Consider the following 27,444-nt stretch of genomic DNA (forward strand, 5'->3'; position numbering starts at 1 on the left):
AGTTTTGACCTATTAAGATTGTACAAGACAACCAAGGCACGAAAGACAAATGTCCTGTAAGTTATGAAGTGACACCTGGTTCATGTGGGTCTATGAGCATCAAAGAGCTATAGACCTACATGACCCAGCTGCACTATTGTTCTTCCTCATTATATTACAAAAGCATTATGTAATGTTATTCTAGCTATAACAAATGTTTATTGCCATAGTATGCACCCATAGTTAGCAAAATCATTTGTAAGTGTTTCTCTAGCAAATTTTACAAAAGCAAAGTTGACAAATTTCCAAGACAGCCTTCCTACTAAAAATGCAACTGACTAAAACAACAATTTAGAAACTGAAAGACAAAAAAACTAAACCGAAGACCAGAAGTGACTCAAATTTTGAGGGGATGAAAACAAGAAATTGAGAATTTTAAATCCAAAAGAATGACATATAGATTGGTTCCCAGTTCAGACAGTTATGGAGCTGATTTTAAAAGACTGGGTTGAACAGAATGAAGGAAAGAAAATGGATGGAAAGGATGAGAGCAGATCTACCATTGAGCATCAGTCCCTCTATAATGTTAAAAACACTATTCCCAAAGAACAGCCAACCTTCATTTCACAGTATACACTCATCTAAGAAGCATGCAACAACAAGCAAACAAGCATCACCACACACAAACACAAACCCACACACAGCGCCAAGCTGCAATACTCACTGTGTCCTCACTCCTGTATGGGTTAAGTTTGTTATATACTGCTTCGATGACGCTTCGCCTACAAAATAAACAAAAGAATCAAATTAAATCAGTTTGTAAAATGGACTGTACTGCTATCTAGAAATCCCTGCTCTACCCTAAGACACATTTATTATCAAATCACAACACTATAGGTCCGGGTTAGAGCAGGAAGGTACGGTCACATGCTGACTTGGGCTGCAACTATTATTGCAATTATTATTTTGGTAGTCGACTAATCTGACGATTATATTTTTGATTAATTGATTAGTCAACGATTATTTCTGCCATCTCCATAAACAATAGAAACAGCAGAACATGAGGTTTACATGGCATTTAAATATCTGAATGTTGTTTAAACATGGAAATTACTGAAATTTAGTGATTTAATATGTAATCTGTTGTGTTTGGGCACTTTTGGAGACACAAACTAAGTCTGCTATTGCGCTTTTGTCCCCAGCACTTTGTGTAATGTGGTACTGTTACAAATTAACGATTAGTTGACAATGAAATTTTTAGGTGACAAATTAAAATAATCGACAATGTCGATTATGTCGACTAATCTTTGCAGCCCTAATGCTGACAGCTGAGCGAGGAGGGGTTTAGCAATTACGCAATTAAATCAGGTGCATGTACACAATACTGACATATGCAATGCAATGACATAGCAATCTTATGTAAACTGTAGTGAAATCAGGTTATGTTGGCCCAATCTTATGTTTTCTTTGTTACTCCTAATTCCAGGTTCACAATACACGATTTTAGCTGGGTTTTTTCAGTCGCTTTTTTTATTTTAAGTATTTCTATTTTTCTACAGTAAACAGGTTTTCCATAGTAAAAGTACATAGCATCCCTGCTACTTTAAGCTGATTACTTAGTGAGCTGATGCCAGAAATACAGGTAGACACTAAGTTTAAAAGGTTTATAACTGGAGTTTCAAACCTTAAAAAAAATATATAAAAACATTTGATATAGTTCTGTGTCGAGGACATAATTACATATTTTAGTATAAAATTGATCAAACATTTATAAACTCAAATTTTATTCAACTGCTTAATATGACCTCTTTTTTTTCAACTATGCATTCTCCTCTCTAGAGATTGTCTGGCTCGGCATCACTAGTTGTTTTTAGAGAGCACTCACTGTGAAAAATTGTGTAATTTGTGACCCTGTATCGCTGATCGGTCGTGTAGTGTGAAAGTCTCAACAACTGAAGGACTCGCAATAATAGCATAACCGGTAGTGTAGTGTGAACATAAAGACTGATGACTTAAAAAGTGTAGTATGAACCTGGTATCAGCCTTGATTTTGAAATGTAACCCTTCCCTCTGGAACAGAGTTACAAGAGGAAGGGGTGAAATCCTCCCCGACACAGACACACTGAACAAAAATATAAATGCAACTCTTTTGCTTATGCACCCATTTTTCATAAGCTGAAGAAAGAAGACTTTTTCTATGTACACAAAATACTTTTTTCTGTTTTGTCTAAATCTGTGTTAGTGAGCACTTCTCCTTTGCTGAGATAACACATCCACCAGTCACAGGTGTGGCATATTAAGATGCTTATTAGACACAGTGATCATTATACAGGTGTACCTTGGGCAGGCCACAGTAAAAGGCCACTAAAATGTGCAGTTTTACAGTATTGTGAGAATCTTTAAATAGAGTTGATCAGGTTGTTGACTGTGTCCTGTGGAATGCTGGTTCACAGGAATGGCAGGAACTGGAACCTGCTTTCGTATAGGCCGATCCAGAGCTTCCCAAACATGCTCAATGGGTGACATGTCCGGTGAGAATGCTGGCCATGCAAAAACTGGAATATTTTCAGCTTCCAGGAACTGGGTACAGACCCTTGCAACATACGACCGTGCATTATCATGCTGCATCAAGAGGTTTTGGTCATGGATGAATGGCACAACAATGGGATCTCATCACATTATCTCTATGCACTTAAAATTCCATCCAAAAATGCAGCTGTGTTCATTGTCCACAACATACGTCTGCTCATACCATAACCCCACTGCCACCATGGGCCACTCGATACACAACATTGACATCAGCAAACTGCTTACCCACACGATGCCATAACTGGAGTCTGCCATCTGCCCTGTACAGTAAAAAACTGGATTCATCCATAAAGAGAACACCTCTACACTGTGCCAGACGCAATCAAAAGTGAGCATTTGCCCACTCAAGTCGGTTACGACGATGAACTGCAATCAGGTGAAGTCTCCGATGAGGATGAGCATGCACATGAGCTTCTGTAAAACGGTTTCTGACAGTTTGTGCAGAAATTCGATTTTGGAAGTAAAGATGCTGGATCTGTAGGTCCTGGGCTGGTGTTGTTACACGTGGCCTGCGGTTGTGAGGCCGGTTGGATGTACTGCCAAATTCTCTGAAACGTCTTTGGATGCGGCTTATGGTGGAGAAATGAACATTCAATTCATGGGCAACAGCTCTGGAGAACATTCCTGCAGTGAGCATGCCAACTGCACGCTCCCTCAAAACTTGCAACATCTGTAGCATCGTGCTTTGTGACAAAACTGCACATTTTAGAGTAGCCTTTTATTGCGGCTAGCCCAAGGTACACCTGTGTAATAATCACTGCATCTAATCAGTATCTGGGTATTCCACATCTCTGACTGGTGGATGGTTTATCTCAGCAAAGGAGGAGTGCTCACAAACACAGATTTAGACCAAATTGGAGAGAAAACAAGCTTTTTTTTTTCATAGGAAAAGTCTTAGATCTTGGAGTTCAACTCAGCACTAGTTGACGTGTCTTCAGAAAAGGGGCATGTGGTTCAGCAATTAATTATTATTTTAAATTCCTTAATTCCTTTGTTATGATTACCTGAAACTATTATTAGCTTTTATTTAATTGTTTCCTTTTCCGTATATTTTTCCCACTCCAGATAGTCAATTACATTATATACTTGTACTGGCATCAGGATGAAGCCTGTTTTCACTCTAAAGAAATGTGAGTATTTACGTTTCTCTACAGTAAAAGCAAAACTTCACACTCTAAATTCTGATGTAAAAGAATGACTCACTTGCTAGCCAGTTCTCCTCCCGGCGGTAAGTTTGGGATGCTCTCTGATGCCAACATTCGCATCACATGCACAAGATCGGGCACTCCCTCATCACCATGTTTCTTTAGGATCTCTGGAGAGGGAGAGAGAGAAAGAGAGAGAGAGAGAAAAAAAGAATTATTCAACTCAACCCAATTAACCTACTCAGTTTCCCTATCTATGGTCTGCTCACAGATAAGGCCATCATTATTTACGTTTGTACATACACTACAAGTAGATATTGTGATATACACTGAGCTAAAGGAGCTACAGTCTCTTATTAGAGTGAACATATATTATTAACACTCTAAATGTAGATATTGTGATATATACCAAGAGTTTGATCTACAGTCACTCAGCATTGCAGTTGTTCCTACCCTCCACACGGCCCTCCAGATATTTGTCCAGTTCTGCCTCTCTCTTTACAGCGTCCGGCGAAACCTTTGGCGCTCCGCTAAAACACACCAATACAACGCTCATGTTGTCTCTGCTACCCTGAAGCATCATAACAGAGGAAGAAATGTTAGCACAGCATTCCATTTAAGGCTTATCATCAGTATGCACAGAATCGCCCACACATTCCTGCAACAAGACATTCCAAAAATAATTTTTTCCAGCGTTCCCCAGGGAAAATGGACAAAGCCTACTGGGTGGCATGTGTCCATTACTATTTTCATGCAGCAGAAAACTGTAAAACATTTCCGTTGTGTTACCTAAGTGATATTTTTTGTATAATGGTGTTCGGTGACAATTTACATTATGGACCATACTATTCGCTTAAACTGAGTGCAAACCACAGTTTCTGCAACATTACCAGCAAACCTGACGGAATGATTATTTGGAACATATGGACATTTATAGAGCACCCCTTTATAGAGACTACCTCTAGTGTAACACAGTCAAAATATATACACATGTAGAAGTGTAGAGTGCCATCAAAAAAGTTAACAGCAGCTCTGTGGAGCCTCACGCTGTCCTGCCTGCAGAAACATAAGAACAGAACTCCTGCAGCTTCTGCTGTTATTCCTTACAATATGAGTAACTATAGCTGTGTTTATGTATATTAATACTGTAGCTTAAAGGATAATTTTAATGCACACTGAACTAAATGTATTTATTAACTGGAGAACCAAGGGACTTGTGATAAACTGATAAACAGCTGCTTAAATACTGTAATGTCTCTAATGGCTTCAATAAAAATATATTGTTAATTGATATTAAACTTGTGTCTTATTTGTATAATAAAGCATTTAAAAAAATATGTCTTGAATGGTTTTACATGTTGAGTATTTTAGGTTCATTTATAGTATTTATGGAACGATAAATGACGATATTTTATTGAAAATTAGGTGATCTAAACTCCCTAGAACTTACTAAGTATTGTATCCTCTTCAGTAACACATATGCTGTGAAGCATTGCAGAATCACAGTATCAGGATATTATTGTGCATCATGGTCAATGTAGTATGATGATGCCGTACTGTGAGATACCCTATATATATATATATATATATATATATATTTTTTTTTTCTTTTTTTTTTTTCTTTGTGTGAATCTCTCACCTTGTACAAGCAGGTATCCACTATTTCATTGCAGACTCTCTCCAGGTCATCAGTGACCTCCAGTCGTGAGCGGACAAAATCGCAAAGCTCCTCGTTGGCCATCACATCCCAGATCCCATCGCAGGCCAACACGATGAATTCATCTTCTGTGTCTGAGCGCTCGATGGCGTACACCTCAGGCTCTGGTGACACCAGCTGCTCCGTGGGACCTTTACCATGAACACATTTGTAGTCAAAGTCCCCCAGAGCCCTGGAGACAGCCAAGGAGCCATTAACGCGCTGGATCATGACGGACCCGCCGGCATTCTGGATGCGCTCCTTCTCCAATGGGTTGCTGGGCTTGTGGTCCTGCGTGAAGAAGTGGACGGCACCTCCGCGGCTCAGCAGGCCGCGTGAGTCTCCGCAGTTGATGAAGTAGACGTGCCGTGGTGAGATCATCACACCTACCGCTGTAGAGCCGCTGCGGTCTGCGCCGCCGTGTTTCTTTTCTGAAATCTGCCTCATGTGGTCATCGATTTGCAGAAAGCCAGTGCGGATACCACACTTCACGCTCTCCACGCTCGGCTCCTCATCAGTGCCACCGTCGACCCCTCCACCGCCACCACCGCCCCTGAAGTCAGGGTTGCTGGTAATGTGCTCCAGCAGGTGCTCACAGCAGTAGCGTGCCACCTGAGAGCCTGCATGCCCGTCATAAACAGCGAAGAAGGACCAGGGATCAAGGCCATTGGGAAGGCCAATGACGGCTGTGTGGGCATCTTCCATTTCCACTCGCCAGCCCTGCATGCTGCTCAGGCCAAAGCGCAGCCCATTACCATCACCATGAGCATTGTGCTTCTCCATCTTTGGCTTGTCCAAAAACGCACCCATCCTGGAGGTTGAAAATCTGGGATTTAAAAAAAATGCATTAGAAATTCATTACAGTTTCATTACAGATATATTTAACATTTTATGATATTATTATTACTGTTTGTCTAATTAATAACAGTAGTTATAAACAGTGCTGTAACAGGAAACATTTTCAGATTCAATGATGTTCTTATAAATAAAATCAATCTGTGCCAGGCCAGGCCCAATTTTAATGATTTTCAGCTATTTTAAGCCTGATCTGTATTTGATCCTGTGTTTTTGCCACTGTGCCACTTTCTGTCAAATCACTGATGCTTAAAAAACAAACTACTTTGAAAACCTTTTACTCTTTAGAGGCAGCAGCATTCCAGCTACTGTTCTAGACAAAAACAATGACCTTATTAAACAGTTATTACATAAAAACAAAGAGGGAAATAGTGAAGATATTAGGCACACTATAAAGTGGTGAAGTCATCAGAAATGTAACTATTAGAACATGATTCTCATGAATCTTAATTAAGTACAATATTTTAAAATTCAACTGCACTATGATTAGCAGATAGCATATATTACTGCATGTCTTTCCTTTGGGCTAATGTAAAACTGTTCATCCACCACGGATCCCAGAACAAATTGGCCTTTATTGTGATTTTTTCCACCAACTTGGGGTACTGTATGTATAAGCAGTGTTTTTTTAATAAACTACCTATGCACTTTCAAAGTGTTTAGTGCCTTGTTTTAAATGTCCGGGCTCTTTGAATTCTACCAATGAAGTGTGAAACTACTTTGAGCTTCTTAATGGTGTTAAATTAGTGATTTCTTTACCTGGGCAACGCTATGCTCCCGTCACTAGCATTGTAAGCCTGTCGGGAGCATTGGCTAAAAGTTGGCTGAACTTAAAACAAATGTTTGTACCCATTATGTACCCACTACACCCCAAGTCAATAACATGTTAATATGCAATAAATGCAAGACAAACGGTGTTAGTAACATAGAAGGAAACAAAAGTTTCAATATTCATTTTAGACTACGTTTATTACACAAATAACACAGAACACATAAACCACACAACACAGCACTCAAAACATCATTTGAACTATGAAAGCCAAATATCTGCAAATTGTAAAAAAAAAACAAGGGTCCTCCACTAAAGCATAATTATGAGATACTAAGTCATTACTGTGCAATAATGCCCTCGGACTTAGCATCTCATCATTATGACTTAGTATCTCGTATTTATGACTAAGTAAGTATTTATCATGAGACACTAAAGCTTTATCCAGACAGGATTAGTTTCTCAGGGGGATGTCTGTGAAAAATATTTCACACTTCTACTTAGTGATAAACCTCTTGCATCTGGACTGCAATTGAACAGACAGGAGGACCAGTGAGTTTTTTGTTAGCTTTCTTGGTCACTTGACATCGGGTTCAGTAGCTCCTCCATTTCCACCCACTGTTGTGTTTAGATGGATTTCTGTGGAAACGTGCACCCACAGCGCTATTACGGTGTGTAGCAGTGGACAAATAGCTATTTTATTAAACACAAGGTAAAGAAACTAATCCTGTCCGGGTAGGGCTTAAGTCATAATAATGAAATAGTAAGTCATAATTATGAGATACTACCTATGGGGGCATTGTCTCATAATTACAACTTAGTGGAGAAAAACAACTTGCATATCAGTTTAATTAAAGGACTGAATGATCAATTACGTAAGCCCCAGTTTGACAGAATAGAAATACCCCCTCTCAAAGCGAGACAGCTGGTTTGCCATCCTTGTATGGCAGTAAGATTATCTCTGCAACACACTGCTTGCACTCCTGCGCACTAAAAATAGGCAAGGATGCCTAGAACTACACACAAACCCGTCCGCAAAGCAAGTCGGTCATACAAAATATTATGGTACAATATATAACTATAATCACTCCAATCACTCGGAAGCTTTTACATTTAACTGATTAAGATGTGCAAATATGATGTAGCTGGCTAGCTGGTTATTTCTTAATCTGGCTATGGCTTATACACAGACAGTAGTGCATAGGAGTGTAGCTAGTTTCAAACCTGATATTTTATATGAAATATCAGAGCCAGGGACAGCGGGAAACTTTAAAAAATAAGATAAGAAAGACTGCAAACTGTCAACTTCTTTAATCTTCACTATTAACCAGTTAACGTAAGATTGCTATCCTCTCCTCTCCTCTGGTTGGAATGAACAGGGATTACGTAATGCCGCTAAACTATTTTAGCTTAGCTTATTATTTATTTTTCAACCATTTATTTTTATTACAGAATTGAAACACGTTTTTTAAAGCACGTGTAAAATAAATTAATTGTCACGGGGAGTATAATATAATATGAGCTTAGGTCAAAAACATAAAATTAGCTAACCTAACAAGAGTTTAAATAACACAGCTAGCGTAGCTAAGCTAGGTTATCTTAGCTTGGCTTAGCGCTCTTTCTAAGCTGTCAAACTCGAACTGAATGACACAATTGGGCGTTTTAGACTCTAGTTGTATGAATTAACACATTTGGACAATTAGGAATATTTTGTTAAAATAATTAGAATTGTGTAATCGTGCGAAAGGGGGCGAGTTAAAGCCGTGTAAACAAATGGCTAATGCTACTTAGCTTAGCTAGCTAGCTAACTACTAACATGGGACAGGCCTCCAGCCTGGGTCACACTCATTTATATATATATATATATACACACACACACACACACTGACTGACATGCACACGTACAAACACGGGCTGTGAAAGGCTCGCGGCATAGAGCAGAGGTTTATTAGGAAACAAAAGGACGAGAGAAACTTACCTAAAATCCCAAATATATATAGAGAGAGAAGGAGACGGGGAGAGAGACACTGAGAAGAAAGCAGAGAGAGAGAGAGAAAGAGGGAGAGAGACGGGGCGCTAACACACGGGCTCTGGTTGTGTGTTTTCAGTGTTCAGTGTGTGAAGGAGCGGACACCCCCGCTCCGGACCCCGGCAGCAGCCATCCTGCGGTTTACGATGCGACCCGACGGGACGCGGCTGTGTGTAAATTAAAAAGCTGAGATAGAGATAAAGAGCGCGCGCGGCCGAGGCTGCTCTCCTGCCCCCCCAGCAACCAAACAACCCCGACTAGCTACAGCAGCAGCAGCGCCAGGACCCGGATGTACATTCGGGGCAGCTTTGCTTGGCTGTTTTTTTTGGCGCACTGGATAGAGGCGATTACGTCAGCCCGGTCAAGTACATTCGCTGTAGTGTGAGGAGGCGCCGTGACGACATTTCTGCCCTGTGCTGCACGGCATAGGCAGAATGACATCATACTAAAAATTACTTCATACGTTATGTGCAGACATTGGCATCATGCCCATTCAGTACAGAGCTAGGTATAATTGCATCATGCCCATTCAGTACAGTCCTAGCTAAGCATAATGACATTATGTCCAGTTAGTACAGAACTAGGCATAATGACCATCATACTAAAAAAGGATGACATCATACTCGTTCAGTGCAGAGCAAAGTATTATGACATATCTATTCAGTACAGAGCTAGACAGAATGACATTATACTAAAAATTGACTTTATACTTGTTAGGTGCAGACTGAATGAGTATGATGAGTATTTATTAGGCATAATGACATCATGCACATTTAGTACACTGCTAGGCATAATGACATCATGCCCATTCAGTAAGTACAGAGCTAGGCATAATGACATCATGCCCATTCAGTACAGAGCTAGGCATATGAATATGCATACTTTTTTTATTTATGCCCATTCAATACAGAGCTAGGCATAATGATATCTTGCCCATTCAGTATAAGCTAAGCATTATGGCATTATGCCCATTCAGTAAGTACAGAGCTAGGCATGATGACATCATGCCCATTCAGTAAGTACAGAGAAAGGCATAATGACACCATGCCCATTCAGTAAGTACAGAGCTAGGCATAATGACATTATGCCCATTCAGTACAGAGCTATGCATAATATCAGCATACCCAGTCAGTACACACCTATGCTATAAAAATGCATATATCCTTTTTTAATTTGTGGAAGTTTTTCAGTTTCACTATGTCAGGGCATTTTTCATCTTAATTGAAATGCTTAAGTACGCCCTCTTGTACTTGTCCAACAATAAAAATAATATACATTTTAAAATTCTGTATTATAATGACGAAAATATCAAATGTTACCTATAACTGTAATATTATAAAATAAAAACAATGACAGCCATATTAAAAAATTTATTGATTAATAATTACTTTGTAATAACAATATATTAGTGAAGGATTATATTGTGTTTGTGTATTATAAAAATAAACCATTGCCTATTGCATTTATAATATAAAATAAGCAATAACAAACAAAAACAAAAAAAACAGTAAATTACTAATGTCACAAATAATAACTCGTTTAAATTTAAAAAGCACCAAAACCAACAACAATAATAGTAGTGTAATTATTAGCCATTTTTAATTTGTATAAGGTATGTTTTAGTTCTGTTAGTAACTTTTATTTAAGGAAACTTTTATTTTGTCGGGTGGCGATTACCGGGTCATGTGTTGATGCAGGGCAGCAGGGCTGTGCTGTGTGTGTAGGTGGAGATGATGGAGGTGTGCGGGTGCTGTCCGCTGCTGTTAGCTGCAGGAGTTTGTGCGCTGCTGCTGCTGCTGGTCTTCATTGTGTCTGACAGGGATTTTACGCTGCTGTGGGCGGAAAAATGGGGCACTAAACCAGGTAATGAGCCCTGACTAGTATCTTTACTCCCATACACACTTCCTATGTTCCCCAGTACACTTCAGTACTCGGTATACTGTAAAGCTGCTGCACACTGAGGACTGCAGTTTAGAGTTTAGACTCTGTTTATTCTCAGTTTATTAGTTAGAGCTTGACAGCCCCTTTTATAGCAAAAGCTAACACAGTATACCGTACCAGTCAAAAGTTTGGACACACCTTAAATTTAGTTGTTTTTTATTATTTAAACATTTTCTGCATTGCAGGTTAATGCTAAAGTCATCCAAACCATAAAGAAAAACATATGACTGTTCTCATACAGTGTTCCCAAATGGTGGAACAAACTACCTTCCACTACCAGATCAGGAGAATCCCTCGCTATCTTTAAGAAACTCCTGAAGACAGAGCTCTTCAAAGAGCACTTACTCTCTTAACACCTCTAACAAACTAACAACTTCTAACCTCATTTCCTTCTTCCCCTCCTTTACTCCTCTATCCCATTATTTCCCTTTGACCTCCTTTAGGCCCTATCTAAAGTTTTTTACCTTCTATTATTTCTGTACTTCACTATTGTAAGTCGCTCTTGACAAAAGCATCTGCCAAATGTAATGTAATGTAATATGACAGTTTTGCCCATCTTTGCAACATTTTCACTGTCAGCTTAATGAGTTAGAGCTACCTGGAATAGGTTTTATTTAATAGCTGTGCTGAACTTGTTAAGAGTTAATTATTTGAAATTCTTGAAATTCTTGAGCGCATCAGTTGTAAAGAGGTATAGTTGGTATACAGTGAATAGCCCTTTTTGAGTAATGTTCTAATCCATATTATGGCAAGAACTACTCAACTAAATAAAGGAAAAAAATACTCGATGGTCAATCAATCAAAAAAAATCAAGAACTTTGAAAATGCTGTCACAAAACCATTAAAACAGTATGATGAAACTGGCTCTCCTGAATGCTTCACAGAATATTTTGGTTTGTATTACACTTTTAAGTTACTACATGATTCCTAATGTGTCTATTCATAGTCTGGATGACTTCAGTATTATTTAAAATGTAGGAAAAACATATAAAAATATCCCCCATGAGTTGTGGAGCAGTGGTACTGTGTTCTCTGGAATGATGGTGCTCCATCCTACTTTTGGATGAGTTGAGGTGGAGTGGTCATTATCCAATATCCTGAATTCACTTATTATCCTGTAGCTAAATGCAAACAATACTTAATGCAGTGCTTCAGATTCGAGTACACTGTAAACTTTTCAGTTCAATTTGCTTAATGACATTTTCAAGTAATGTTTACAATTACTATTAATAACATAGTTTAGTACTCTAAACTGACTTTAATTCCAATGGCATAAACATTGAATATTTGGGAAACCTTTACACTTTGAAAGTGTGCAGTGTAAGAAAAGAAGAGGCAACAAATCTTTTTTACTGTTCATTTAAAACAAACGTGGAAAAAATGGGTAAAATACTGACATAAAAAGGTACAACAATATTATCTTACCTCAGACAGTCAGTAACATTACAGAGTAATAACAGAGACTCTGGCCTGTGGAAAAGTAGTTATTTCTAGTGTCAATCCACATCCTCTGATTTGATGTCCAGGGGAGTATGGCTGTCATCTGTGATAATAAATAATTCAATAAAAATGTGGGAAATTATTGTTTCATCATGTTTAACCTATTACAAAGTTACAGAATTTACAATTTACTCATTACAGCAGCCATGCCTGACATGTGCATTACAGTAGCCAACACTAATCAAATCAGTTGCGAATAGTTGACACTATTCACACATTTCCGCACCTCAACACACATTTAATATAATTTACACCTGATTCAATACGACACCCACATTAATAAAAAACCTGAATCTGGTGAAAATAAACAGTAACGTTAGTTAAATTAGCTAATTATTGGATAGTTAAAACTTTCCATTATCGCAGAGTTTTTTATTTATTCACAAAATCGATGAAAGTGTTCTGTTTTACAGTAGCTAGTTGGGTATTTTGTGTAACTAAATAACTAATGCTTTTAAGATTGGTAACCGACATTCCGCATATTACCCAGTGCGTAGTTTTTAGGAGATAAACACATAATGTAATATAAATGCTAACGCTAAGCTTAATTATTTGGCTGCATTTGGCTTTTTGTTTCAGTGTTTTGGTTACAGCAAACACTGTTCCAGAGTTTTAAAATAATTAACAGTAAGTTAGTTTCTGAAGAGCAGCTGCTCTTCTTTTGTAGCTGAGTTAGTGTTAGCTGAGCTGAGCTAAAGTAGCTGGTTAGTGTTAGCCGAGCAAATTAGCCGGTTAGCTTTAGCCAAGCTCAGCTAAGGTAGTCGGTTACCATTAGCAGAGCTGAGCTAAAGTAGCCAGTTAGCGTTAGTTGAGCTAAAGTAGCCGGTTGGCGTTAGCTGATATAAAGTAGCCAGTTAGCGTTAGATGAGCTAAAGTAACCGGTTAGCTTTAGCCGAGTTAAGCTAAACTAGCTGGTTAGCATTAATCGAGCTGAGCTAAAGGAGCCATTAGCGTTAGCTGTGCTAAAGTAGCTGGTTAGCGTTAGCTAGCACAGAGGCTACTAGAGAATAAAAATGCATGTAACACAGAAGCTCCACTGCTCAATACTAAACCCACTCAGATGGTTTTACTTACCTGTGCTGTTTGGAATCCTGTGGAGGCTAAAATGAGGCTGAAGGCGATGATGCCTGAGGCCGGTCAATGCCAGGCATGGGCTAATGCCGATTATCTAAAGAATGGCAATAATCGGCCAGCCAATATATCGGTTGATCATTTGAGTGAACAGTAGAGTACACATTCATCACAGCTTCAACACAGAGTCAACAGCTCACAAAATAATAGTTGCTCTTACAACCTACAACATAGAGACGAGGCTGAAGTTAGTTTGATATTCGCAGCTCCAGATTCGTTTGGCTCGATATTCGCAGCCTCGTATTCCCCGGCTGAAGTTGGTTTGATATTCGCAGCTGCCGCTTCACTGAAGCACTGTGAACTAAAGGGAGCGTTCACAAACACCCGCTGTTTATATTAAACACCTCACAGATCAACACTGAAGGAGATAGAATGAAGAAAAGCAGTACATCTGTTTATTAACAATGTAAATATACAATATCTTATTAAATGTAATTTTGTATATTGTAAAATATTTATTTTAATTACTGAATTTATAATTATATATTACAATAAATAATTAAATATATATTTATTAAAATTAATTTTCATCTTGGGCCAGAACAAATACACATGATCTGAAGAGTACTAGTCTTCTTCTTTAAGGAAAACCTGGAATTAGCCTGGCCCGAGCTGATTTTATACTTTAAAATGAACTGGCAAATTTTGAAAGACTTTTTCATCTTGGGCCAGAACACATACACATCAGATGAAGAGAACTACTCTCCCACTTTGAGGAAAACCTGGAATTAGCCTGGCCCGAGCTGATTTTATACTTTAAAATGAACTGGCAACATAGCATACCAATCCATAATGCACAATTTTTTTATGTAAAGCTGATGTTCTAGTGTGATTTTGAAGGACTTTTTCATCTTGGGCCAGACCAAATACACATGATCTGAAGAGTACTAGTCTTCTACTTTAACGAAAACCTGAAATTAGCCTGGCCCGAGCTGATTTTATACTTTAAAATGAACTGGCAACATAGCATACCGATCCATAATGCACAGTTTTTTTTATGTAAAGCAGATGTTCAAGTGTGATTTTGAAGAACTTTTTCAGGTTGGGCCAGAACACATACACATGATCTGAAGAGTACTAGCCTTCTACTTTAAGGAAAACCTGGAAGTAGCCTGGCCCAAGCTGATTTTATACTTTAAAATGAACTGGCAACATGGTATAACGAGCCATAATGCACATTTTTTTTTTATGTAAAGCTGATGTTCTAGTGTGATTTTGAAGGACTTTTTCATCTTGGGCCAGACCAAATACACATGATCTAAAGAGTACTAGTCTTCTACTTTAAGGAAATTTTGGGATTTGCCTGGCCCGAGCTGATTTTAGACTGCACAATTAATTGGCAACATGGCAGCACAAAAAAAAATATTATTTAAAGCTGATATTTCAGTATGATTTTGGACTTTTTTTAGACCAAATACACATGAGATGAAGAGTTCTGGTATTCTCAAAATCAATGCTTTATATTAATTATTTCTGTGCAAAATGGCTTTCATGTCATGTTGCCAATTCATTTTAAAGGATAAAATCAGCTCGGGCCAGGCTAATTCCAGGTTTTCCTTAAAGTAGAAGACTAGTTCTCTTCAGATCATGTGTATTTGTTCTGGCCCAAGATTAAAAAGTCCTTCAAAATCACACTAGAACATCAGCTTTATATTCAATTTTTTTGTGCATTATGGATCGGTAGGCCATGTTGCCAGTTCATTTTAAAGTATAAAATCAGCTCGGGCCAGGCTAATTCCAGGTTTTCCTTAAAGTTGAAGACTAGTACTCTTCAGATCATGTGTATTTGGTCTGGCCCAAGATGTAAAAGTCCTTCAAAATCACACTGGAACATCAGCTTTACATAAAAAATTGTGCATTATGGCTCATTATACCATGTTGCCAGTTAATTTTAAAGTATAAAATCAGCTTGGGCCAGGCTAATTCCAGGCTTTCCTTAAAGTAGAAGACTAGTACTCTTTAGATCATGTGTGTTTGGTCTGGCCCAAGATGTAAAAGTCCTTCAAAATCACACTGGAACATCAGCTTTACATAAAACATTGTGCATTATGGCTCATTATCCCATGTTGCCAGTTCATTTTAAAGTATAAAATCAGCTCGGGCCAGGCTAATTCCAGGTTTTCCTTAAAGTAGAAGACTAGTTCTCTTCAGATCATGTGTATTTGTTCTGGCCCAAGATTAAAAAGTCCTTCAAAATCACACTAGAACATCAGCTTTATATTCAATTTTTTTGTGCATTATGGATCGGTATGCTATGTTGCCAGTTCATTTTAAAGTATAAAATCAGCTCGGGTCAGGCTAATTCCAGGTTTTCCTTAAAGTAGAAGACTAGTACTCTTCAGATCATGTGTATTTGGCCTGGCCCAAGATGAAAAAGTCCTTCAAAATCACACTGGAACATCAGCTTTACATAAAAAATTGTGCTTTATGGATTGGTATTCCATGTTGCCAGTTCATTTTAAAGTATAAAATCAGCTTGGGCCAGGCTAATTCCAGGTTTTTCTTAAAGTAGAAGACTAGTACTCTTCAGATCAGGTGTATTTGGTCTGGCCCAAGATGAAAAAGTCCTTCAAAATCACACTAGAACATCAGCTTTACATAAAAAAAATGTGCATTATGGATCGGTATGCTATGTTGCCAGTTAATTTTAAAGTATAAAATCAGCTCGGGCCAGGCTAATTCCAGGTTTTCCTTAAAGTAGAAGACTAGTACTCTTCAGATCATGTGTATTTGGTCTGGCCCAATATGAAAAAGTTCTTCAAAATCACTCTGGAACATCAGCTTTACATAAAAAAATTGTGCTTTATGGATCGGTATTCCATGTTGCCAGTTCATTTTAAAGTATAAAATCAGCTCGGGCCAGGCTAATTCCAGGTTTTCCTTAAAGTAGAAGACTAGTACTCTTCAGATCATGTGTATTTGTTCTGGCCCAACATGAAAAAGTTCTTCAAAATCACACTTGAACATCTGCCTCATATTTTTTTGAGAGCAATGGCTTTTAAAATATAATTTTATTACATATATATTTTTATTACTTATTATAATATATAATTATAAATTCAGTAATTAAAATAAATATTTTACAATATACAATTAGCTCCGGACAGGATAATGCCAGGTTTTCTTGAAAGTAGGAGGCTAAATCTCTATTTCAGATATTTTTTACTCAGGAAATGAATGAATTACACTAGAAAAGCAAATTCATGTTGTAAGTAAAACTGGAGAAAATAAGTGATGAAAGGTCGTGTATATAAAATTACATTTAATAAGATATTGTATATTTACATTGTTAATAAACAGATGTACTGCTTTTCTTCATTCTATCTCCTTCAGTGTTGATCTGTGAGGTGTTTAATATAAACAGCGGGTGTTTGTGAACGCTCCCTTTAGTTCACAGTGCTTCAGTGAAGCGGCAGCTGCGAATATCAAACCAACTTCAGCCGGGGAATATGAGGCTGCGAATATCGAGCCAAACGAATCTGGAGCTGCGAATATCAAACCAACTTCAGCCTCGTAACATAGAGGCCATGCAGCTAATCATAATATATGATCTACAGGTTTACCTGGTAACCACTACACACTGATGGGGAGTGTCTGAAACTGGGGGGCCGATCTAGTATGCAAATAGATAGTGCCATGGCAATAGATTAAAGTCTAAAGTTATACTTCATTTACCTGAAAGATCTCCGTTTGAATGTTATTGGGGCAGCAAATGTTCACCTAACTCAAAGTAGCTGAATAATATTTAAATGTATCCAACTTGATGTAAAATAGACTTAATATATTTGACAAATTGTGGGTTTAAAGTGTAAACAGTCTACCCTGGACAGTAGACAGTTACTCCAACAAAAGCAAAATAAACACTTTTGAATGCGTTTATCTTTTGAAACAATGAATGAGCTGGTGTCCCAATACTTTTGTTTACGTAGTTTGTTTGCCATGTTTTTGTTTGTGAATAGGCTTATATTATTATCATTGTCACAATTTGTGTGTTTATTAAATACTTTTGAACTGGTCTGAGAATAAAAAACAAAAAAAAGTTAAAATAAAGCTTGCTATCAGCAGCCGGAGTCCGAGAGAGCACACGTGACCGTTCTCTCTCCCCCACTTCACTCACTAGCATGTATCAGAGCTGGATCACTGTGCTTTCCTCTGAGCATGCTGGTTACCCGGTGATGCTACATTAGCAGCAGTTCAAAAAGAGGTGAAGACTAGCACGTCTAGCAAGCCTTTTGGTTTTAGTATTTTCTTTTACTATTACTAGTGACAGAGAGAGTCTTTCGTGGGATAATTGGCCTTCCAAATCGGGGAGAAAATGGGACAAAAAATGAACCTAAAGGCTTACAGACACTATCCCCATTATAAATCAGAGATGCTAAAACAGATGACAGAAGGTTGTGGTGAAGATATGAGTGTTCAGTTGAACACTGTTGAGTGTGCAGTGTTGTGCAATGTATTGCTACAGATATTGTTACAGCCTTAGTACACTCTTTTAAACTGTGCACTTTGTACCGTTGTACACTTTGTACATGCACGTTTACACACTCTAGGTGGGTGTGTCAGGAACATTGGCTAACACTGGGGAAAAAAACTTACTTGAGTTATTAAAGGAGCAATTCTATGATAAATCAACATATCTTAATTATTCTCTGATAATTTAAAGCAATTGATTTAAAGCACCTTTGGTATCTGACAGGAGGTGCTTGTCTAACACTGCTATCAGAAGCTGCATTTAGACATATAAAACATAACACAAAAAGTAAGGAGATTTGTGTGTGGTAGATTTGTTTGTTGTATTGATACTTTTGGTAACAAGTCTTATACAGTTGGAAAGCCTGTTAATTCCCCTTTTAAATGTAGCCACATAAGTAAGAAACATATTTTTGAGTGATTCTGTCGTTGACTTATTTGCTGTTTAACATTTTTCTTGGGGTGTCATCTCCTTGGGATGCCCACTTTGCAGCCTGTCTCTGACATCCCTGTTATACAGAATTTGGCCTTCAGCTTGGAGATGGTACTAGAGCTCAATCCAAATAATGCCACAAATGCTTGAAGCAGAGACCTACTGACCATTGTAGCAGGGCCATTCTCACAGATGCTGCCACTGAGGTGCCAATTGGGGATTTTAACAGGCTTTCCAACGGTATAAGTAACGGTTATTGCCAAGAAGCATTTATACAGCCAAAAGAAATAATCTACCAAACATAAATTCCCTTACTTTTTGTGTTATGTTTTATATTTATGTTTATTATGTACCAAATCCTGCTGGAAAATAAAATCTGCATCTCCATAAAGCTTATCAGCAGTCAAAAGTCTATGTCTGTCTACATCAGACATGTCTGTAAATTCAGAGCGCCATTGACATATAATAAACATTAGTTTCGCACAGTTTACCGATATTAAAAAAGTATCTCAATACTTCTTTATTAAGAAAAACAATACAATGCCCCATTTATATGGTAGATATGGTGGAGCTTCATGTGCTTCAGTCAACGACTGGTGAATCTTCACTGTATCAGCACTGGTAGAATCGTGTAATAGCATTCTATTTAACTGAGCCTTTAACTGTTCCCTCTGTTCTCTTCTCCTCTGTTCTCCTCTGTAGAAGTGGCTCTGAGAGGGAAGGTGGTGTGGATTACCGGAGCATCCAGTGGTATTGGTGAAGAGTTGGCATATCAACTCGCTGCTGCCAGAGCTCGACTTGTCCTGTCTGCCCGCAGGGAGGCAGAGCTGGAGAGGGTGAAGCAAAACTGCTTAGGTAAAAATACTGTACAGTTAGAGGCACTATATAGAGATTCACTTTAATTGAACACTCATTATTGGTGTTACATTCATTCTATTATTTATACTATTCATATTTATGTTATCTTCAAAATGCAATGTTATATTTTATTAACTTTAAATAGAAGTCAGTGTAAAGATATTTTATTTCAAAAATTTTGGAAAATTTCTATTGGTCAATTCATCATGAAATTTTGAGAGAACACCTGCCAAGTTCACATAATGTAATACATTAGAAAGTAGTACACACACATTTAAATACACACACACACACATTCTTGCATCCTGCTGTTTCTGATTCACTTTTGCCAGCCAACATACAGAATATGAACACACCATCACCATCCCAATGTCATTGCAGTGTTTTAAGAATGACCCACCACCTGAATAATAATAGCTGCTCTGTGGTGGTCTTCAATCCTGAGCATTGAAGAACAGGATTAGAGGAGGATAATAAAGTATGCAGAGAAACAGATACAGGACTATAATCTGATTTTACTACATGTAATACATGTAGTTAGAACACTTTGCAACCAATCAGTCAAATGCGGAGGAACATAAAGTGATTTGCTTTTATTACCATAAATTATTAAGCTGAAGATTTTTTAGAGTGACTGTATTGGATGACACTGCACATGCATTATACACTACATGTTTAAAAGTATTCAGACTCCTGCTTTTTCAGTGTTTCTCAAGTACATTTTTGAGCTGTTGTTTGTGCACATACACACACAAAAACAGCTTCTTATCTTTGCTTTTAGAGCGCACTAGTCTAGAAGAAAAGGATATTCTTGTTCTTCCACTGGATCTGCTGGACCGGGCGTCACATCAGGAGAAAACCAATGCTATTCTGCATCACTTCGGCAATGTGAGTTTCTCTATGGTTAAATACATTAAGTGTGTCTTAATTTTCTTTCTGCTGTAACTAATGAAACAATCGGTAAAGAAAAGCGCCTGGTTACATGTTCAGACACCTCACAGATAAACAGTGCACTTAGAGATTGCACCTATACCCATCCATACCAATCCATACTGTGCCCACTTAAACCTATACCCATCCATACCATACCAATGCAAAACTATACCCATGCAAATCTATACTAATCCATACTATACCGATGCAAACCTATACCCATCCATAACATATCCATGTAAACCTATATCCATCCAAACCAATCCATACCATACCCAGGCAAACCCATACCCATCCATACCATACCCATGCAAACCTATAACCATCCATAATAATCTACCATACCCACACAAATCCATACCATACCCATGCAAACCTATACCCATCCAAACCAATCCATACCATACCCACGCAAACTCATACCCATCCATATAAATCCATACCACACAAACCAATAACCATCTGTACTAATCTATACCTATGCAAACCCATACCCACCCATACCAATCCATACCATACCCATGCAAACCTATACTCATCCATATCCATCCATACTATACCCACTCAAACTCATACTCACCCATACCAATCCATACCATACCCACACAAGCCTATACCCATCCATATCAATCCATACTATACCCACTCAAACTCATACCCACCCATACCAATCCATACCTTACCCACACAAGCCTATACCCATCCATATCAATCCATACCACACCACACCACACAAACCAATAACCATTTATACCAAACCATACCTATACACACCATACCCATGCAAACCCATACCCATCCATACCAATCCATATCAAACTCACTCAAATTAATATCCATTTTTACCAATCCATATCATACCCACACTAACCCACACCCATCCATACCAATCCATACCCACGCAAACTAATAACCCTCCATACAAATCCATACCATACCCACTCAAACTCATTCCAATCCATATAATTCCCACACAAACTATCTTCAATATATCAATATCAAAATATTTAAATCTATATCTATACAAACAATTGAACCACATGTTGTTGATCATCAGTTCCATTATGCTTGCCGTTTTACTTCAACATTGGAGCGGTGAGGCTATGGTTCAAGTAATGGAAATGTATACCCTGCTAAATAGCATAGCGCTAAATCATCACAAACACGGTGTTCAGTAATCTCTAATAGACTTAATTGTGGTTTCTGACACTGTATGACCCACTGTTACCTATAAACATATTACTCCACATATAACATTACATTGTTTAAAACAGCAGTGCCAATTATTCAACTGCATTAACCCCAAAGCTCCCGTGTAAAACTGATTTCAAACACCAAACAAACCCGGTAATGAAAACATTAAAAACATTGTTTGTTTGCAGATAGACGTGTTGATTAATAACGGTGGTCGTAGTCAGCGCTCTCTATGCGTGGACACGGATGTGGAGGTGTACCAGGGTCTGATGGAACTCAACTTCATCGGCACCGTGTCCATCACCAGGCAGGTGCTGCCCCACATGATCCGTCATGGCAACGGTATCATAGCAACTGTCAGCAGCATCGTTGGGCTAGCTGGAGCTCCACTATCCACCGGATACTCGGCCAGCAAACACGCACTGCAGGTTAGAGGGCCATTCTTCCAACCAGCATATTATTAATTAACTGACCAACAACACATTCTGATCACTGACTTTATGTTTATTTGGGTTTATTCTAATGCTATATAGAGATTTACAGGTGTACACTTTCACTGATCACGGACTTTACATTTATTTGGTTTTATTCTAACGGTATATAGAGTTAATTACAGATAGATACTCTCACTGACCACTGGTGTTATGTTTATGTGGGTTTATTCTGATGGTATATAGTTAATTACAGGTAGATACGCTCACTGACTTTATGTTTATTTGGGTTTATTTTAATGTTATATAGAGTTAATTACAGGTAGACACTCTCACTGACCACTGACTTTGTTTATTTAGGTTTTTTCTAAAGTTATATTGATTTAATTACAGGTAGACACTCTTACTCATCACTGACTTTGTATATTTCGGTTTATTATAATTTCATATTCTGTTTTACAGGTAGACACCCTAATTGGCCACTGGCTTTATGTTGATTTGAGTTTATTGTAATGTTATATAGTGTTTTAAAGGTGTACACTCTCAAAGACCCACTGACTTTGTTGATTTGAGTTTATTCTTATGTAATATTGAATTTTACAGGCAAGCAAACTTACATACTATTAACCTCAAGTTTATTTGGTTTTATTATAATGTTAAATAGAGTAATATAAAAATATATTAGGTATTTTCAGTACAATTGTGCATCATTCTATAATGTACATAGGTTTACCTGTCACTTCTGCTTACTGGTATGATTTCTCTTTTTTAGGGTTTCTTCAACTCCCTGCGGACAGAGCTGACCGATTCTCCTGGAATCACCATCAGTACGATCCTCCCTGGACCTGTTGTGTCCCAGATTGTACAGAACGCTTTTACTGAGCACACAGACAAGGTACAGCACCAGCTGATGGTTCCATCAACAGAGGATAACAACAAACACTGATCAGATGTGTACATTTTGATGTCCTAAAGAGTTCATGGTTTAATATAATGGGTCATTTACTATCATTAGTCATTTTATTTGGCAACCTAAACACAGTGTTGTTCCTGTCCCTGCAATGTGACTGGCTGAAAGGCGTTCTATGAGTGCTGTTATCAGCCGATAATGCACTGTAACCGAAGCTCTCCATGTGTTACTCCACCACATAGCAACGATGCAGCGCTTACAAGCCAAACAGCACAGCTACAAACAGAGCAGCAATGGAACTATTTTAACTTGCAGAGTGTTTATAACCAAACAGGTCTTATTTTCTCGTTCTCTTTAACTCAAAATCTTTCAAAAACAGTGATACTGGAACTGTTGTATCATCGCAAAAATACACTCGAAGTTTGTATTATTGCATGTATTATTGCTTAAGTAGATTCATTTTTATTTATGTGAAATTGAATCTCTCTGTTATGATTAAAACAGTTCATTTTTAAGTGATTGACACCACGAACATGAATAAAAAAATTATCTAACACTGACTCTTATAGTTACATTGAAATACCCATTATTAAAAACATTATTTTTATTAAGGAGAACAGGTGCGATAAATCTCAATAATAATAATCAATAATAGAATTCTGTTGTAACTCTCCAGGTTCAAATTGTTCTCTTTCTTCCTTTAGCAGCTGATTTACACATTACACATTCTTTCCTCTCTCTTATTCTATGAAGCCGGTGTCCAGCGCGGGTGATCAGACGCATAAGATGTCCACTGAGCGCTGTGTCCACCTCATCATGGCCGGACTGGCCAATCGGGTGAAGGAGATGTGGATTGGTCAGCAGCCGTTTCTGCTCTTCTTCTACGTCTGGCAGTACACACCGACACTAGCGTGGTTCATGACCAGCCTGCTGGGCAGAAAACGAGTTCAGAACTTTAAAGCTGGTCTGGTAAGAACCTGCAATTTCCTTTTACACATATTATAAAGTTTTACAAAGGTGACTTTGACTTCTTAGCAAGATTTCCCTGATACAATGTACCTTTTGTTTCTCTGGTCTGAATCAGTTAATGAGTTTATGTACCCCCTCGGGTTTAGTTTGTTTTCACACAGGCGCAAACATAAACCAAAATGCGCCCCAGCAAGTTATGCGAACACACTGTCTCCTCTGATTGGTCAGAGTTATCTTGTGCGAGAGCAAGAAAGTAAATACTGCAAGAAAGTTCTGTGTTACAAACCAGCACATATATCTGTGTAGTGTAAAGCTGCTTTAACACTGAACATGGCTGCTGCACTTTCAAACAGTGTCTTGCAGTAAGCAGAGCTGTGCGGTGTGAGAGGCAAGTGCCGATCTAAGCTATATACTAGAGCTTAGATCGGGCCCAAAAAATCCAATCCGGCCCGAGCCCGTGCATGTTCTGCCCGAGCCCGACCCAACCCAACCCGACCCATAAACTGGCTGTTTTCGGGCCGCTTGAATGAGCGAAATCTGTTTAGAATGATGTTAATTAACATTGAAACACTGAAGGAGCACAGACCTATTATTTAATAAAAATTTTTTTTTTTTTAAGAACAGCTGCACACAGTGCTGCAAGTCAAACGCGGACAAGTGGAGGAGCTCACGTGCTGCCAGAGCTGCGTGATTATAACATTCTAACTGGTGCAACTTTCTTTAAACAGTTTAACTTGTAACATAAAAGGTTATAATAGTTTTGAAATTTACATTATAGTTTAATTTTATTTTGATTTCACTTTTTCTCCTCCAATTTAGTTAGTTTTATTGTTTTTATAAAAGGTTTGCTAGTTTTTATTAGTTTTTACACATCGCACAGAGAGCTTAATCTGAGAAACACATAAACAAACTCAAAAACTCAATAAACTTTTCTATTTTTCATCCAAATTAGTAATTATGAATGAGTGAGAGAGAGAGAGAGAGAGAGAGAGAGAGAGAGAGAGAGGAATCTGCCGAATCCGACTCCCTGCAGAATCCGGCTCCGCGTGCGCATGCGGCACGACACCGCGCGCAGTAAAACTGCTCGAGTAGAAACAGCGCTTATTAACAAATTAACAGACACGAAAACAAAGGGTTTTCTATCAGTATTTTTTGTTTAAGTTAGTTTTATAAACACACAATACAGTTCCAGTTAGTTATGTTTTCTCCTTTTAATTACCGTTTTTATTAGTTTCAGTTAACAAAAATGTTATTTCAAATGTTGTTTTCGTTAATCGATAATAAATGGTTACTTAGCTACATTGTGATTATCGCACTAAAGCTAAAATTAAACTATAACTAAAAAATAGATGCCTACATATCAGACTATTTTCTGGAGCCCAACCCGGTCGGTCGGGTTCGGGCAGAGAATCTAAGCTCTACTATATACAGCTCTGGGGAAAAAAATATAAAAATTTAAAAACCACTGTAACATAATCAATAATTTTTGCACCAGGAATGGCGTAAAGTTATCCAAAAGCAGCGTGTAAGACTGGTGGAGGAGAACATGCCAAGATGCATGAAAACTGTGATTAAAACCAGGGTTATTCCACCAAATATTGATTTCTGAACTCTTAAAACTTTATGAATATGAACTTGTTTTCTTTGCATTATTTGAGGTCTGAAAGCTCTGCATTTTTTTGTTATTTCAGCCATTTCCCATTTTCTGAACAAAAAAATGTTCTTATTAACAATATTTTTATTTGGAATTTGGGAGAAATGTTGTCCCTAGTTTATAGAATAAAATAACAATGTTTACTGGCATTTACTGGCAAAACAGGTTAGCATGGATCAGCAGCAGAGATGGTGTTAGTTAATAGCTGTGGGAAAGTCATCCAGCTCACTTGCCTCGGAATGTTGAATTAGGTTGAGTCTGCCATAATCTAAATCTAGACTCTAGACTATCCATCTAGAACACATCCTCATTTGTTGTCCTTTTTATTTAACTTTTCCTTTGTTAAACAGATTCCTGGTCTAACCTCATTTATTCTTATCCACAACCACTGACTAGATCTCTCTGCTACTTATAACAGTTCCTTTATCACACGACCCCTGAACCCAAATTCCACCAACACAGACGTGAGCGATTTTGCCTCCACTAGTCTAACGTGCCTGCCGCCTGCGTTCTTTCACCTCTGGCACCAAATCTCCATATATTAACTTTTTCTTTTTGTAAGCTCTGTCAACTTTGTCCTTATATGGCATAGTTACCGTCTTTTTCACATTATAAAGCTCACCTAAAATCCTTGAATTTTCCCAAAATTGACTAATAATAATATAGCCTTATAGTCTGTAAAATACAGTAACTATAAAATATCTATAAACTATCTGCTTGTTCTCTGAGCACAAAACAATATCTGGCCACAGTAGTTTCTTGCCTATATCTGCCAACAACTTCCAATCTCGTACATCAGCTTATTTACCAAGATTTGACGTCTGTGCTTGTTCAACATTGCACTGCTCCTCACAAACAAACCTAGTTGACCTTTTGGCACCAACAATATGCATATCTTTAACCTTTTTGTGCTTCTTATCAAGGCAAGCTGCTAAAGACCTAAGCACTTGATTGTATCTCCACTTTTAGCAATTCTGCGACAAGCTCACCGTAGAGCCAAGGTTTTGCAGTGTTTGAAGGAGACCATAGATAGCTTCTAGCAGAAACTTATGTATATACATATGTATTGTTTTTGTTTTCCCATTGTTTAAATACTTATGCTGAGTACAAAGCTAATCTAAAAAAATGCTGGTTGTCTCAATACATTTAGGCACATTGTACAGCTGCCCAGTAAGGCACAGGTGGTTAACATGACCATGGCTTCATGTGAGGAAAGATAGAGGATAGATAGAGGGTTTCTGGGGCACTGTGCTAACTAGTGTGATATATGCTTCTATTAATTGTTAGCTACATTAGCCTTGCAGATTTGTTTATTTTAAACACTCACTGATAACAATTTATTGTTGTTTCTGTGATTTGTAGGATGCAGACTCGGCGTACTTCACCAAACCCAAGGCCAAGACCACCTGAGACACTGTGCAGGTTACTGAGGCCTTTAATTTCAATTACAGCGGTCCACTTTTAAGTTAGTTTTTTAGGTAATCGTGTACTGCTTCTACTAAACAGAGGCACCAACGTCAGCTCGATGGACAGCTCTTCCACTGCTTGTACTACTTGGACTAGTTGGATTGTGGAAAATGTTGTTTCTTAAGGTGAAAGTGTAGCAAAAAGTAAAGTTAGTGGTGTATTTTTATACTGATTGAGGGTTTAAATTGACCTTATCCTGCTACTCTGAAGATGTTTGGAGAATGTGCATCCTGTTATGCAAAGCTGAATTGTCCAAAACTTTATCTGTTCAATACAAAACTCTTTATTGATGCAAAATTAGTGACTGTTTTGTTAAATCAATACTAACTGATTATATACAACACTGCCTGGCTAATAAAAAAAGTCTGCACCTGGATTTTACTAAGTAAATTATAAGGGTTGATGCTGCAGTTGGTCTGCAGGTCTAGGTTCAGCAACAGTATGTGCTGAAAGAATGAGGTCAGCTGACTACCTGAACATACTGAATATAG

The 27,444-nt window shown here is 38.0% G+C and overlaps 2 protein-coding genes and 1 long non-coding RNA gene across 6 annotated transcripts in view; 1 reads left to right on the forward strand and 2 right to left on the reverse strand.

Moving 5' to 3' along the window:
• The window catches only part of ppm1aa (protein phosphatase, Mg2+/Mn2+ dependent, 1Aa), a 32,470-nt gene extending 23,105 nt beyond the window's left edge, over nucleotides 1–9,365 (reverse strand). The window contains exons 1-5 of one of the 4 annotated variants that reach the window (XM_022685058.2): nucleotides 9,012–9,361; nucleotides 5,353–6,235; nucleotides 4,167–4,284; nucleotides 3,772–3,883; nucleotides 704–761 (exon numbers count right to left, since the gene is read on the reverse strand). In XM_022685058.2, coding sequence (XP_022540779.1) covers nucleotides 704–761; nucleotides 3,772–3,883; nucleotides 4,167–4,284; nucleotides 5,353–6,219 — 1,155 coding nt within the window. In that variant the 5' untranslated portion in view covers nucleotides 6,220–6,235; nucleotides 9,012–9,361. Of the gene's footprint in view, nucleotides 1–703; nucleotides 762–3,771; nucleotides 3,884–4,122; nucleotides 4,285–5,352; nucleotides 6,236–9,011 lie in introns of those variants that run through there. The other 3 variants (XM_022685059.2, XM_022685057.2, XM_022685061.2) reach the window with 3 other exon arrangements.
• A 1,417-nt stretch (nucleotides 9,366–10,782) lies between these two features.
• On the forward strand, nucleotides 10,783–27,329 carry dhrs7 (dehydrogenase/reductase (SDR family) member 7). Its single transcript, XM_007247547.4, has 7 exons — nucleotides 10,783–10,925; nucleotides 19,240–19,392; nucleotides 20,177–20,283; nucleotides 21,711–21,950; nucleotides 22,726–22,848; nucleotides 23,617–23,832; nucleotides 26,849–27,329. The coding sequence occupies exons 1-7, from the start codon at nucleotides 10,793–10,795 to the stop codon at nucleotides 26,894–26,896; spliced, it is 1,020 nt and encodes a 339-aa protein (XP_007247609.3). The 5' UTR covers nucleotides 10,783–10,792; the 3' UTR covers nucleotides 26,897–27,329.
• Nucleotides 12,347–13,827, reverse strand: LOC125802901 (uncharacterized). Its single transcript, XR_007439934.1, has 2 exons — nucleotides 13,578–13,827; nucleotides 12,347–12,546 (listed from the first exon to the last, which is right to left on the reverse strand). It is a non-coding gene; the product is annotated as an uncharacterized LOC125802901 (long non-coding RNA).
• Nucleotides 27,330–27,444: the final 115 nt, after the last annotated feature.

This window comes from Astyanax mexicanus, chromosome 7 (genome assembly GCF_023375975.1).
Source record: "Astyanax mexicanus isolate ESR-SI-001 chromosome 7, AstMex3_surface, whole genome shotgun sequence".
NCBI classification, from domain to species: Eukaryota; Metazoa; Chordata; class Actinopteri; order Characiformes; family Acestrorhamphidae; genus Astyanax; species Astyanax mexicanus.

Excerpts from the sequence above, each read along its gene's own strand:
- dhrs7 (XM_007247547.4), top strand. The coding sequence starts at position 10,793 with ATGATGGAGGTGTGCGGGTGCTGTCCGCTGCTGTTAGCTGCAGGAGTT. Across the intron at positions 19,393-20,176 it reads GGTGAAGCAAAACTGCTTAG|AGCGCACTAGTCTAGAAGAA; the intron begins GTAAAAATACTG and ends CTTTGCTTTTAG. Across the intron at positions 22,849-23,616 it reads TTACTGAGCACACAGACAAG|CCGGTGTCCAGCGCGGGTGA; the intron begins GTACAGCACCAG and ends TATTCTATGAAG.